The following is a 14297-nucleotide window of genomic DNA, read 5'->3' as shown; positions in this document are numbered from 1 at the left end:
AATCTCAGGGTTGTTTTGATTTGCATTTCCCTGATGACTAAGTATGTTGAACATTTCTTTAAGTGCTTCTTGGACATTCAATATTCCTCAGTTGAGAATTCTTTATTTAATTCTGTTCCCCATTTTTAATAGGGTTATTTGTTTCTCTGGAGTCTAACTTCTTGAGTTCTTTGTATATATTAGATATTAGCCCTCTATCAGATGTAGGGTTGGTAAAGATTTTTTCCCAATCTGTTGGTTGCCATCTTGTCCTATTGACAGTGTCCTTTGCCTTACAGAAGCCTTGCAATTTTATTAGGTCCCATATGTCAATTGTTGATCTTAGAGCATAAGCCATTGGTGTTCAGGAAATTTTCCCTGTGCCCATACTTACAAAGAAGAACCTCCAGTTGTATTTCCAATTCATAAAAAAGTTGGTCATATCTAATTAAATTTGAAAATGTACCAGGTAAAACAACCATAATGTAAACATGTCTGTCTGACCACTATGATTAATCTGTGCAGTGTTACTTTGCCAGTCTTTTTATCTGGAAGAACTGGAATACAACCTTTCATTAAATAGGATAAGCTGAAACTGCTGTCTAAGTCAGCACTACTGATCATAAAGGCCATTCATGTGTTCACATGTACATTTTATGCATTGTTCTACTACAAATAAACAACTAAACTATTATGATGCAACTATTTTGTATTTAGAAGACCTCTTAAATTTAGAAAATATTTTAGACTTGTTTATTATTGTTTTTAGAAAGACAAAGTCGGAAGTAATGCAGGTCTCTGACAAAGTTCTTACAATTCTTTAATATTTCTTTGTTTATGAGCCTATTTTTCTAGGAAAGAGCAATAATTATCAACTTTAGACATTTTCTAACACTTGGACAACTGCAAAAGTCATATTAAAAATAAGCTACAAGAAGAATTAGGACCTACCATGATATTGCACCTCTTCTGAATTGGTAATAAGTTGGTAGTGTCACAGGAAGTTATATACTGCATGATGGCCAGGACATGTTCTGAGAAATTTGTTTCTGGGAGACTCTATCAAGTGAACTATGCTGATTACACTTACATAAGTAAGATAGCTGCAACATTATTAGATGGTTTCAGTTGGAACCATCATTATATATGCAAGTCTCTCATTGGCCTATATATTATTATACATGCAAAACTCTACCTCATTAGCCACTTTAAAAAAGTATAATGTTACAGTGCACTAGAAATATACAAAGAAATGATACCAGTACCTAATTAACAAAGCTGAGTAACAAACAGACCAATAAGTGTAGCCAGAGTAAGTATCAAGTGTCATGTAATTTTTAATAAAATAATTCTTAAAACCATAAAACTAATAATTTCTGTATTATACTGTTATGTTATAGGTATTATTAGTAGCTGTCCTTTACATCCTACACCTAAACTACAATACAAATTTAGGTTAAATAAGAGGAAGATAGATTGACGATCAAGCTTCTAAATTTTGAAACATTTTATTAAAATACAGGTTTACTTGAGATTCCACCTCACACCAGTCAGAATAGCTAAAATAAAAAAATTCAGGTGACAGCAGATGCTGGCGAGGATGTGGAGAAAGAGGAACACTCCTCCATTGCTGGTGAGACTGCAAGCTTGTACAACCACTCTAGAAGTCAGTCTGGCGGTTCCTCAGAAAACTGGACATAGTACTACCGGAGGATCCAGCAATACCTCTCCTGGGAATATACCCAGAAGAATTTCCAACTGGTAATAAGAACACATGCTCCACTATGTTCACAGCAGTCTTCTTTATAATAGCCAGAAGCTGGAAAGAACCCAGATGTCCCTCAACAGAAGAATGGATACAAAAAATGTGGTACATTTACACAGTGGAGTACTATTCAACTATTAAAAACAATGAATTTATGAAATTCTTGGGCAAATGATGTATCTAGAGGATATCATCCTTAATGAGGTAACCCAATAACAAAAGAAGTCACTAGATATGCACACACTGATCAGTGGATATTAGCCCAGAAACCTAGAATACCCAAGATACAATTTGCAAAACACAAGAAACTCAAGAAGAAGGAAGACCAACGTGTGGATACTTCATTCCTCCTCAAAATAGGGAACAAAATATCCATGGAAGGTGTTACAGAGACAAAGTTTGGAGCTAAGACAAAAGGATGGACCATCCAGAGACTACCCCACACGGGGATTCATCCCATAATCAGTCACCAAACCAAGACACTATTGCATATGCCAGCAAGATTTTGTTGAAGGGACCCTGATATAGTTGTCTCATGTGAGGCTATGCCAGTGCCTGGCAAATACAGAAGTGGATGCTCATAGTCATAAGATGAAACACAGGGCCCCCAATGGAGGAGCTAGAGAAAGTACCCAAGGAGCTGAAGAGGTCTGCAACCCTATTGGTGGGACAACAATATAAACTAACCAGTACCCCCAGAGCTCATGTCTCTAGCTGCACATGTAGCAGAGGATGGTCTAGTTGGGCATCATTGGGAAGAGAGGACCCTTGGTCTTGCAAACTTTATATGCCCCAGTACAGGGGAACGCCAGGGCCAAGAAGAGGGAGTGGGTGGGTAGCGGAGCAGGGCAGGGGGAGGGTATAGGGAACTTTTGGGATAGCATTTGAAATGTAAATAAAGAAAATATCTAATAAAAAAAGCTTAAAAATTAAATAAAATACATGTTTAAGGGGAGGAAAGATGCAGACTTTGTCGTCAATTTTTTCAAAGACATGATATCATGCTTTGAAGGTTTCCATGAGTTCTTGGTTCACATAACCACTACTCTGCCTATACGATTTAACATAGGCCTGTAAGTAGTTTCCTCAAGCATTTGTTCAAAGGCGTTGCAATCATTTTCTTCCTTGAATGAAAAGCCACACATTTCCCTACTGTCTCCTATATCACGTAGTTTTTCCCCAGCATGCTGATTTCCCTGGCATCCACAGACAGTGTACCCAGTGTGGAATGGCACTGACTGTGAATAGCAAGCTGCCCAAACCTGTTGCCTTACCCAGAACTCTCTATGATTCCTAGCCTATCAGAAACCTGCCACTTGGACCTGGCTGTGTAGACCTAATGTGATGCAATTTCCAAATACATTGGATAATATTATGAAACTAGGCTATCAGATGGTCCACTGAAAGCTTGAACACGCAATTAATGGGAGTATTAGATGCCAGCAGGAAAAGCATGACTCGGGAAGGAAAAGCCCATGAGCAACCAGATATTTCTCATGCCATGAGAAGTCTTATCAATGGCAGTTTAATGGGTTTTTAGAAACTCAAGCCATGAGAAGTCTTTCCAATGGCAGTTTAATGGGTTTTTAGAAACTTGAAGAGCTAATTAAAATTTGCCAGAAAATGTTTAATCTCACTATTAATCAAGTAGATGAAATGATAATGTATTTCTATTTTAAGTTTATTTTTCAGTAATATCCAACTAACAACATTGATTGGGGCTCTATGAGGTGGTGGGAATCTGACATTGCATGTTTCTTGAAGTATAAAATGGTGTTTGGAAAGAGATCTGGCCACAGGAAGAGAGGATCCTTGAACCACTCATGTTGTCTGACAATGGGAGAATATGGCAATGACCATTTCTTCTACACCAAGGAATCCTTCTCTGTCAGTTAGGTGTAAGTTTGATTATAACCCAGGAAAATATCAAAATGGCCGTAGGAAGCAACATAGATACTATCTGCAAAGAAAGCTGTAAAATGCTTGGCCAACTAGACATTATGATCCCACATAAACCTGAAATTCTATTATTCAGTGTGAAAAATAGAGCATGTGTTATACATGTATCTAGAAATTTTTATTGCATTATACATTTGTACTTGAACAGTTGTTTGCTAAGGTTTTTCACTTTAAAAAAAATAATGCGAATGTTACCAGAATATTTATAAAGCATAAATCCATGCAGCTTTATAAAATGGAGACTCCTAAAACAAAATTAGTAGGCTTGTTTTAATTAGTCATATTTACCTATGTTTTCTCATTCATTAATCAATAATATTTGTTATATATTTATAAACATAAGTATATATTTTTATATGTGAACATAATAGTATATTTTATAAAACTATATGAATAAAATAATTTAAAGACACAACCTGCCAAAGTATTCTAACTAAGAATAAATGGCATTATATCAAACAGTGAGCTGCAAACACTAGCCACCATTAGATAATAGAGGGGGCTTGAAGAATTTTTTCTACTGCAGAGTTAACTGTCAGAAAGCAAGAGGTCACATGATGATTTGGTCCTCATATTACTACCAGCACTGACATTTCCTGAACACTTAATTGAACTCTAACTGTTTTTGTTTGCTTAGCCAACATCATATAGAGTAATGTTATTGTGAATTCCATTTACATATGAAGAGTCTGGGATACAAGGAAGTTAAATGACTTGCTCATTGTCTCACAAACTATAAATCAAAGACCGCCAGCGGGATTTCCCCAAAACATATCTTTTTCTGTTTACCATCTATAGATACAGATCTATGTCTATAACTATACAAAAATTTTATCACTGACAAATAGAGGAATTTAAAATTTTGCTTTCCTTTGATGTATTGTCCTCTCAGTCTTTTTTTAATCATCACGATATTAATTTCAGTAAAATATGATAAGAAACTACAAAGAAATAAAACTACCTAAAATCTTAGAACTACAGATTTAAAAGTAATAACATCCAGTGAGATAGATAGGATGCCAAGAAATGGATTTATTTAACTTGAGCACAGAAATACTAAAGCCCACACAATTTTTCATGACATAGGTTTTGAAAGACAGACTGGTCCAGGGGGCCAACATAAACCATCATTGTTAAGTGTTACATGCTGGCTCTTGAGAGGTGCCAGTCTGCAGTTGCTGGAGAGTTCCCCTTGAACTATGGCTGTTTCATCCTAGATTGCCCTGACTCAGCTTCATTTTATTTTTGTTTTTCAGCTGAAACTAAGATCTGCTTCAAATACTACCACGGAGTAAGTGGGGCCCTGCGAGCTACAACCCCCAGTGTCACTGTCAAGAACTCAGCAGCCCCTGTAAGTCTCTGCTCTTCCTCCTGCTCAGACCCAGTTCACATAGTTACTTCCTGTCCAGCAACAGTTATCGCTGTTTTTTTTCATGTCTGTGCTCACACAATTATATACGTGTACACATCTGCAATTTCTCACGCCTACACTTATGTGAAGATACATTGATAGATCAATTAAGAGTTCACACACACACACACACACACACACACACACACACACACACCTCTGACTAATGATAAAGAAAGACACCAGAAGCTGTCCTTTTCAGAGTGCAAGCAACGTGAATGTTAGAGACATGCCAAGTGTCTGGATTTCCCTCAGCAAAATGTTTCCATGGGGATATACTTAGTAGCACTGTATCAGGCTTTCTTTAAGAAACATTTATAATAAGTGATTTTGAATATTTATGTTTTTGATGTTTTAGTTTCTTTTTAAACTTAAATTTAAACTAATTAAGTAGAATGTATTAACTCAGATTCATCTTAGTTATAGGAAATGATAGACCTAGAAAAGATAGAATCTCACTTTCTACTCTTTGGGTAAATGCAGACTCTACCTAACAACTGAACCCAAACATTGTACCTCAAGTCAAATTACTAGCAAATCACAGATCCAGGATTCAGCTTTGTTTTGATTTTTGTATATTTTGGTTCTGACATTGTTATTGTTGATTATATTCTTTTGAGACATGGTCTCAGCATGTAGCCCAGGTTGTCCTGGAACCAACTATTCAAGTTGGATTAACATAGATCATTCTTCCTATGTCTCCCAAGTGCTGAGATCATAGAAGTGTGCCATCAAGTCCAACTGTACATCCAGGATTTAAATCACACCTTTTGTTCTCTACTATGTGGTTCTAGTCAGTACTACAAGAGGAGACATTCTCTTTTCTTTAATTTTCCCCTAGTATTTATCTTTGTATTCTTCTCATTTTTCTTATTACTTCTTCCAGAAATTCATAAAACTTGTTTTGACCATATTTATCAATTTTTGCAACTTTCCCCATATCCATCCTCCTTTCCCACTGACCCAACTTTACAACTTTATATCATATTTATTCTTTTAAGATTATTTATGCTTTGTTGCTTTTGTTGTTGTATTTGGGGTTGCTTTGTTTGTTTGTTTGTTTGTTTGTTTGTTTGTTGAGACAGGGTTCCTCTATGTATCCCCAGCTGTCCTTGAACCTGCCATATAGATCACTCACAGAGTGAGTGCTGGAATTAAAAACATGCACTAACACAGCCAGCTTAAGAGCAATTTTTTGCAGACTAAATATTTTTGGATGTGTAGTTTTGCATTGTAGAGTGGTCCACTTACTAGGGACTACATTCTTAGAGGAAACTAACTCTTGCTCTTCTAGTAGCTAACAAATGCCAAGAGCTCTGCAGCTCAGGATGAAATTCATGCTCAACTCCTCATGCCATCCTAGGATTTGGTCTGACTTGGGCCTGCTTAGGTTTTAAATATTCTATCACAACCACAGTGAGTTCACATGTGCAGTTGCCCTGCCATGTCCAGAAAACATTGTTTCTTTATAGTCATCCTGCTGCCTCAGGCTCCTACTCATTTTGCCCCTCTTCCACAATTCCACAATGACATCTGACCCTTCCATAGTGAGCTGTGGTAGCATGCTCTCTTTTAAGTCTGAGAATGCTATGACCTCTTATTCTCTGCCCCTTAACCAATTGTGAGTCACTGTGTTAATCACCTTCTACTGCTAATACAATCTTCTCAGAAGGAGAATGAGAGATGTGACTATGGGTATAAAAAAAAAAAGTCAGTTTAATACTAGGCACATTTAGGAGAATGATAGTAGTAGAGTTCTCCTAAGACCTATGACTTGTCCAGCTATAGGTTCTTAGCCTGATAATGATGCCATGTGTGGCTGAGTCCTATGGAGTGGGTCTAAAATGCAATCAGAAAGTGGCTGGTTTGTCCTATAATGGTCATGCCACTATTAAACAAGTGGGTATGTCTTCCTGGACCAGTCATTGTTATAACTTTCAGGGTGCATAGCTGGGTAAAATTAATGATTAATTTCCTCCCCTAGTAGCTTTTATAGTACCTTACAGTAGTACATTGAAAGCTAGCTGGCTGGTAAGGTTATGTCTAAGACCAATAGCAAAAAAATACCTTGAAAGGATACTCTCCAACCAGTTGAGATGTCTGCAGCCTGTGCAGTGTGCTACAGGTTTCGGTCTTTCGTGAATCATGGGATTTTAGTAACGCAGCTATCATGGTATCACCCATATTCCTATTGGTAAACTCCCCCATTAAAAAACACTCATGGATTCACCAAGTTGGACTTTGGTGGTATCCGCACTTTGGTCTATCATCAATTCTACCTCCCATTGAATGCTGTCACAAAACAGTATGAGAGCCCAGTCCTGAGCTAATGTGTTGCTGACACTAGAGAGTAGCTCTGGGCTCTCACCACCACATTAAAACTAAGTATATAGGGCCAGTGTAAGTTCTGGAAAGGGACTTTTGTACAAACTGCATTTTAATGTGTAAATCGTTTTTAGGGTGACTATGCTATTGTTGTCCTTATTTCTTGATAGAATGAAATGGTTTTCAAGGTTGTTTCTCTTGCATTTCTCTATTTGATTTCTACCACATTAAGGCAGACAAAAAATTTTTAAGTAAATGCTTTTCCTTCTCAATGAACTACAGCTTTAAGATATTATCATTTTTTTAAAAGAAAAAACTAATAGTTTTTTGAGCATATGGTGTTTCAATAGAAATTAAACCTAGCTTTAATTTTGCAACACAAGTCATTTATTGGTAAAAATCCAGTGAACATCTGAATTAATGTAAGCTTTTGTAATCTAATCTGGGAACTTAAGCATGCTGCTTAAAAGAAAAAAAATGTAATTAAATTTGCTTGAATGCATTTTAAATTCTATTTTCTCACTGATTATTGCTAGTACTACATTAATTTATTTAGGGAATGTTACACCTATAGACATTATATCATGCCCAAAATACCATTGAGTTATTTTAAGAACTACAATAAACCTGTAGTTCTTTAAGAACAAAGACAAGATGTCCAATGTTTCTTTGATATAACCAACAATTTAATGTTAATAGTGATAAATTCTAAATACTTATAGTTCTGTTTTTCACCTCCCTTATCTTTAGCATTAGCAGATATTGTGGTTCTTGCATAAAATGAGGTTGTAATTTATTCTTGATGTTCTGAGGCTCTCATTTATTTGGTGGTCCTAAGCATAGATAAGAACCTATTATGGTAAGATGTTATAGACTCTAGTATAAATGTAAATTAAATGTAAGCCTTGTAGTTGAGAACTCATAGTTACTGTAGCATCTAGTATAATATCATCTGAAGATCACATGACTGGAGCATGATGCCTCTTGTGCTAGTGTGTAAGGGTAGGTATGAAAAAAAAAAAGCCAGTAACTGTTGGCTTTCAGAGGTGGCATGTGAGCTAAAACTAGCAGTATGGACAGAACCTCTAGCCTGGAAAAAAAGGCAAAGCAAGGCTGGGCAGATGGACATGGAGGACAGAAACACAGGGTCTGCAGTGACACACACACAGTATGGAGGGACATCTAAGTTGTGCTAGGCCTGAAGGACACACAGCTGGTTTTACCATATCTCTTGCTGTACATCTTTATAATATGTTTGTTATTTTATTGGTAGCGCAAAGATAATTTTTGAAGCTAAGTTTCCCTTTTCAGCATCCTTGCCTGGTCGCATTTTTCCAATGCATTCCAGTGTCTCTTAATAAGCTCATGGTATGCCTTAAGATCTCTCATTCTATTTCAAAGGACAGACATCCATCTAGCTATACAATTTCTACAACACAATATATGATAATCTTTCTGCAGCTTGCTCCATTGTCCACTGGAAACTTCCTGAGTTCTTTATCAAGGATATGTCCTGATGGAAGGTTTTCATCCTGACCTTCCCCATTCTGTGGATGCATCTGTAGGGTCTACTGGCCTTGAGCAGAAGTAATTTCTCCACACTGCCTTGTGATTTTCTCTTGGAGTGGAGATTCAGTTTTAGGCTGGTCTTGTCATACATCGTATCAACAAGACCCTTTAAAGCTCCTAGCACAGCTGCCCACAGCTGTCTTCTAAGACACCATCAGCAGCTAGTCATGCCAATACCCAGGTACCACAGGCTCTGAACAACTCCAACAGCCTTGAAAGGCAATATCCATGCAGCTGGGAAAAGGCCACCAGAGTGAAAAGCAGGAAGATGACATTATATTGCTACTTGATTTGGGACCACGAATTTCAAGGCAGAGTATCTCCCACATTCACAGTTTCTACAGTGTAATAATGTATTTCTTATATTGTCTTTAACAGTAGAACTTCATGACAATGCTCTCAAAATTGCTTTATGATGGACTAGTCTTATCTTTATCGCAGATGCCATTGTTTATTTCATAGCCTTTATTTTCTGGCACTTTTAATGAGAACTTGAAAGAGAACAAAACAGGATCATTTTGAAATGTCTTCTTTTGAGTAGTGGTTTTTCCATCCCATGAGCCAAAGAAGACTTAGGAAGACTGTGGAATGGCAAGAATCCCAAAATGTCACATTTTTCTCAACTGTAGTTATTTTCAGTTGCTATTGTTGATGGTGATGATGGTGATGATGATATCGTTTCCCCTTTAGTTATGCTTATAAAGAATTGCTTTCGTAAACAGGAAAACTTAGAACATGTCCAGAGTCATTTCCACAATCAATTTAATCATATTTAGCCAGGTTTTATGATCTTCTCATATTCATGGTACCATACCCACATTCTCGAACATGTCTTTTTATCCAATCCTGATTGAGAAACCTAGTTTCCTTCCATTTGGGGAAATTGATAGAAAGTTTAAGTTTGGCGGACCTTTTGACTGGGATTTTAGTGGTAGCAACATGCTTTTTATTACTGTATCAAAATGTTTGAGACTTAGAACTTAAGGATCATTTTGTTTTGATTTACAGTCTCTAAGGCTTATTCTATGGTTCTAGTCTCAGTGTCTGAGGGCCTAGCTGAGGCAGAATGTCACTGGACAAGAGTACATTTTGCCCATTTCATAATGGCTGGGAAGAAAACAGAATAAGAGAATAGGTTTGCATCCCATTAGCAAATTTAAGGGCTTTCCCTAACAACCTAACATCTTTCTACCAGGCCCACCACTTAAAGCTCTCACCATTTCCCAATAGTTATATGTGGTGAGAATCAAGCCTTTCACTATATGGGCCATTCTTGAACACTCAAGACACTCAACACACAATGATCACAAACTGTAACACAAACCATACGAGTCTTTTTTAAATAAAAAAAATTTTGAAAGCAGACTTTTTTGTTCTATCTATGCTCAGAAGAGGTCAACTAGACATTTCTCTTTTCACTGAATGTGTTAAATTGGTTTTGTGTGTTTCTACATTCATATTATCCTATAGGTGTGCGTGAGAGCCAGGGGTCAAAGTCAGATGTTGTTCCCCAGGATCAACCCACTTTATTTTTAAAGATAGACACTTGCTGGGACCTGAAGATTGCAGTGTGAGCCCTCTGACCAGCAAGTTTGAGAGATCTGTCTCTGCATCCCCAGAGCTGGAACTACAACTGCCTGCCACCCTGTCTGGTCTTTCACACACATGCATGTTCGTGCTTGAATGGTCTTTATGCTTCCATAGCAAGCACTTCGGTGACTGACCAACTGCCTCAGGCCTATTAGAATTGTTTTGTGAATTAATTTTGTTTTTCCATTCCCCCTTATACATCCACAACTTATATTTGTAATGTGTCTTTAATAATTACCTAAATGAACACAAAAAGGAAATTTCATCCATAATGCTGAGACCAAAGTTATCTTATGTATTCTCTATTGTTATGAAAATTAGTTTCTAAATGAAATTATCCCAGCTATACCAGGACAGCAAGTTCTGAAGTAATCATATAATATTTGTGTTTTTAATGTCTATCTCTTACACCTCTTTCTGCTAGCCTTTCTCAGATGACAATTTTAGAACACATTTTTGTTTGAAGCAGACATAAGTCAAATACTAGAGAGAAAACAAATTAAGTCCAGACTTGAGTCCTTGTGATAAAGCCACATACATGATTTACTAGCAAAGATCAGTACAGCCCAAATATCTAGAAGATTCCAGAATTGTTTTCTAATGGAATATTTATGAGACTCTCTGAGTATTGTGACTTTAACTTCTGTCTCTAACCCACAAAGTCATGGGTAGAAAGGGGAAGCAGTTTCTATGAGGAACACTAAGGGATGGATAAATGTTCTTCCAACAGCACAAAGGCAGGCTTTGCATTTGCTCCCAATATTTCAGCAAAGGCCAAATCCTATTTGTTTATTTATTTTTAATGTTTTATAAAAGAACTTTCAAGTAAGTAAAAATATACATATCAAAAATAAACAAGTCTGAGCCCGGTGTGGTGGCACACGCCTTTAATCCCAGCACTTGGGAGGCAGAGGCAGGCAGATTTCTGAGTTCGAGGCCAGCCTGGTCTACAAAGTGAGTTCCAGGACAGCCAGGGCTATACAGAGAAACCCTGTCTCAAAAAAAAAAAAAAGTCCAAAATCCATACAACTTAGATAACTTATATACAGTTAGAATTGCTGTTGGTAATAGATGCTGTGAAACTTCAGTATCAAATATATTTTATGCACTTATCCACCACCAAAAGAAATCCATGACAATTAGACCTAGAAAACAATTAGTCTTATGTCTTCTTTCATGATCCATGCTCATTACCTGCATTCACCCTTCCTTTCTCCCTAGTTAGCTTTGCTGGTCCTCTTTTTTTCATGGATCAACATTTACATATATGCAAATTTATGACCTAATTCTGCATATGAGAGGGATCATGTGGTTTATTCCTTTCTGACATTGTATAACCCTGATAAAATATTACATATTCTAACTCCATCCACTTTTCTGCAATTTTTTTGGCTTCATTTTCCTTTAGAGCTGAATTTCATCTAGTTCCAATAAAATTATTTATTTATTTATTTATTAAAAATGATTAATCTACAGCATTATACATTTTAAAATTATAACATACAATGGAAAAAAGCAAGTTTCTTGGCGTTTTTAAATTATCTTCATGTCACTCATTGAGATTCAGGGATAATAAATTGATTATCAGAACTTTTCAGAAATTTGAAAATTGTTACTATTTTAAAGGTATTTTTAATAAACTTTATGTTTTATTATTTAGATAGCTATAATTTATGTTTAAAGAATCAAGCACATTGAGTTTACTAGTTCTTACAAAAAATTAGATTACAGGAATATTTACACAACGTGTAACTTAAGATTCAGATTTCCCATAGGTTTTGTCATAGAATCTCATTTGGAAATTGTCAACCAAGTTCTTTCTAATGGTTAGGATTTTCTTTGTTTTGTTTTGTTCTGTTTTATCCACTGAAATCATATTTTTCTTTTGGACAAATACATTTGTTAATCTCTGTCATGTTTTAACATTGACTCTTTTATGATGGATGCAAAGTGACAAATAGTTAAAAATATCAAATTGCAGACTTTGAAACAAAGTCCAAGTGACCTAGTTTCATCTATATGACTTTGAGTAAATTACTTAAAATTTTTTGATCCTGTGTTCTCATCTGTGAAATGGCTAAAAAAATAATATTGTTTCATCAGATTGTTTTTTTTTTTAATTTAATCTCCAGAAGCCTCAGTATGGGGCCTGGGCCATATTTTCTGAAAAGAACATTCAAGAATTGTTTTCTAATTGCTTAAGACTGTAAATATATTTTCTCAGATGATTTCTGAACAAAAAGGATGTGCCAGGGTTGCAGTCATGTGCCTGCAAACCCAGTGTTAGCTAAGGGGCAGGATCAATATTATAAGGTCAACTTGGGCAACATAGCAAGAGACCTTGCCTCAAAAATATCAGAGGAAAAGAAAAATATTCCATTTGTCTGAGTAGTTATTACATAAACATCTGTTCACTTACTTAGCATGATGATGAGTCATGGTACTCTTGTTTACAAACTATTGCCAGTTATCTAAGACAAAAAGCTTATAACAAAGACAGCATTGCGCGATAGTTAAATTTCAAAGTTGTAATCATTGTATGTTTTCTGAACCATGATAATTTTTTTTTAATTTATAATTCCTCATCTTTGTAACTCAGAAAAACTAGACTCCACCAGTAATTCAGAAAAATAAAATCAAACTGGTAATTAATTAACCACATACACACACACACAAATACATTACAATAGATACATATTTGCCATTGAGGCAATTGTGACTCTCAACCAGCTTTTATTTAGTGTATCCCCTTCATTAATTTGTCCTTCATTATTCAGCCCCATGATAAATCATAGATACATATATATGCCTGTTTAGCAATGGTGTGGACCTCCAAATAATTTTAACTTTTGTATCATAGCACATATACCTTGAAGTCCCAATGACTTCTTTTATTACTGAATTCACATTAGTTATGGTCCAATCCCTGTCCATTCCAAGGTCTACTAGAAGGACCAAAGGACTTACCAGAGGGACCTGGGTCTTGTCTGACTATGGAGGAAGGAGTGAAACATTGCATGGCCTCTTTTATCCGTTTACCCTTATTGGTGCCAGGATAAAGGTCTTTCAAGCTTTGTTGACCATCCAGAAGGACATCTTTGTAACTTTAATTTGTATAAAATTTAGGCAAAACTTAAAAAAAAAAAAACCCAAATTTTAAGTAAGTCTTGGTTTTATTATGACTCAGTTTCCTCAAGTAGTGAAAATTCAATAAAGTTAGCAAAAGCTTAAGAAATTATCTTGATGAGACATACAACAACATTTAAGTCGATTTTTGTTACCATTAGTAAATCATTATAACCTTAGGGATTCTAAAAACTTTAATTATTAAACATTGATTTTCCTTAAGTCCCATTATCTGTAAACCTTGAATAACTTACATAAACCTTTCTGACTTTGCTTTCAGCATTTCTGATTTTGTTTTCATTGTGCATGAATGCATGTGTGTGCATGTGCACGTGTGTGTGTGTGTGCGTGTGTATGTGTGTGTATGTGTGTATGTGTATATGTGTATGTGTGTGTGTGCGTGTGTATGTGTATGTGTGTGTATGTGTGTGTGTATGTGTATGTGTGTATGTGTATGTGTGTGCGTGTGTATGTGTATGTGTGTGTATGTGTGTGTGTGCATGTGTATGTGTATGTGTGTATGTGTGTGTGTGTGTGTGTGTGCGTGTGTATGTGTATGTGTGTGTATGTGTG

General features: G+C 36.0%; 1 protein-coding gene across 12 annotated transcripts in view; it reads left to right on the top strand.

The window, feature by feature from the left end:
• Hecw1 (HECT, C2 and WW domain containing E3 ubiquitin protein ligase 1) overlaps positions 1-14297 on the top strand; it is a 296852-nt gene that overhangs the window by 161103 nt on the left and 121452 nt on the right. For all 12 annotated transcript variants that reach the window (XM_006516816.4, XM_006516813.4, XM_006516815.4 and 9 more), the window contains one exon: positions 4960-5054. In XM_006516816.4, the coding sequence (XP_006516879.1) occupies positions 4960-5054 (95 nt within the window). The remainder of the gene's footprint in view (positions 1-4959; positions 5055-14297) is intronic.

Source organism: Mus musculus, chromosome 13 (assembly GCF_000001635.26).
Source record: "Mus musculus strain C57BL/6J chromosome 13, GRCm38.p6 C57BL/6J".
NCBI classification, from domain to species: domain Eukaryota; kingdom Metazoa; phylum Chordata; class Mammalia; order Rodentia; family Muridae; genus Mus; species Mus musculus.
This window is presented reverse-complemented; position numbering and strand designations above follow the sequence as displayed.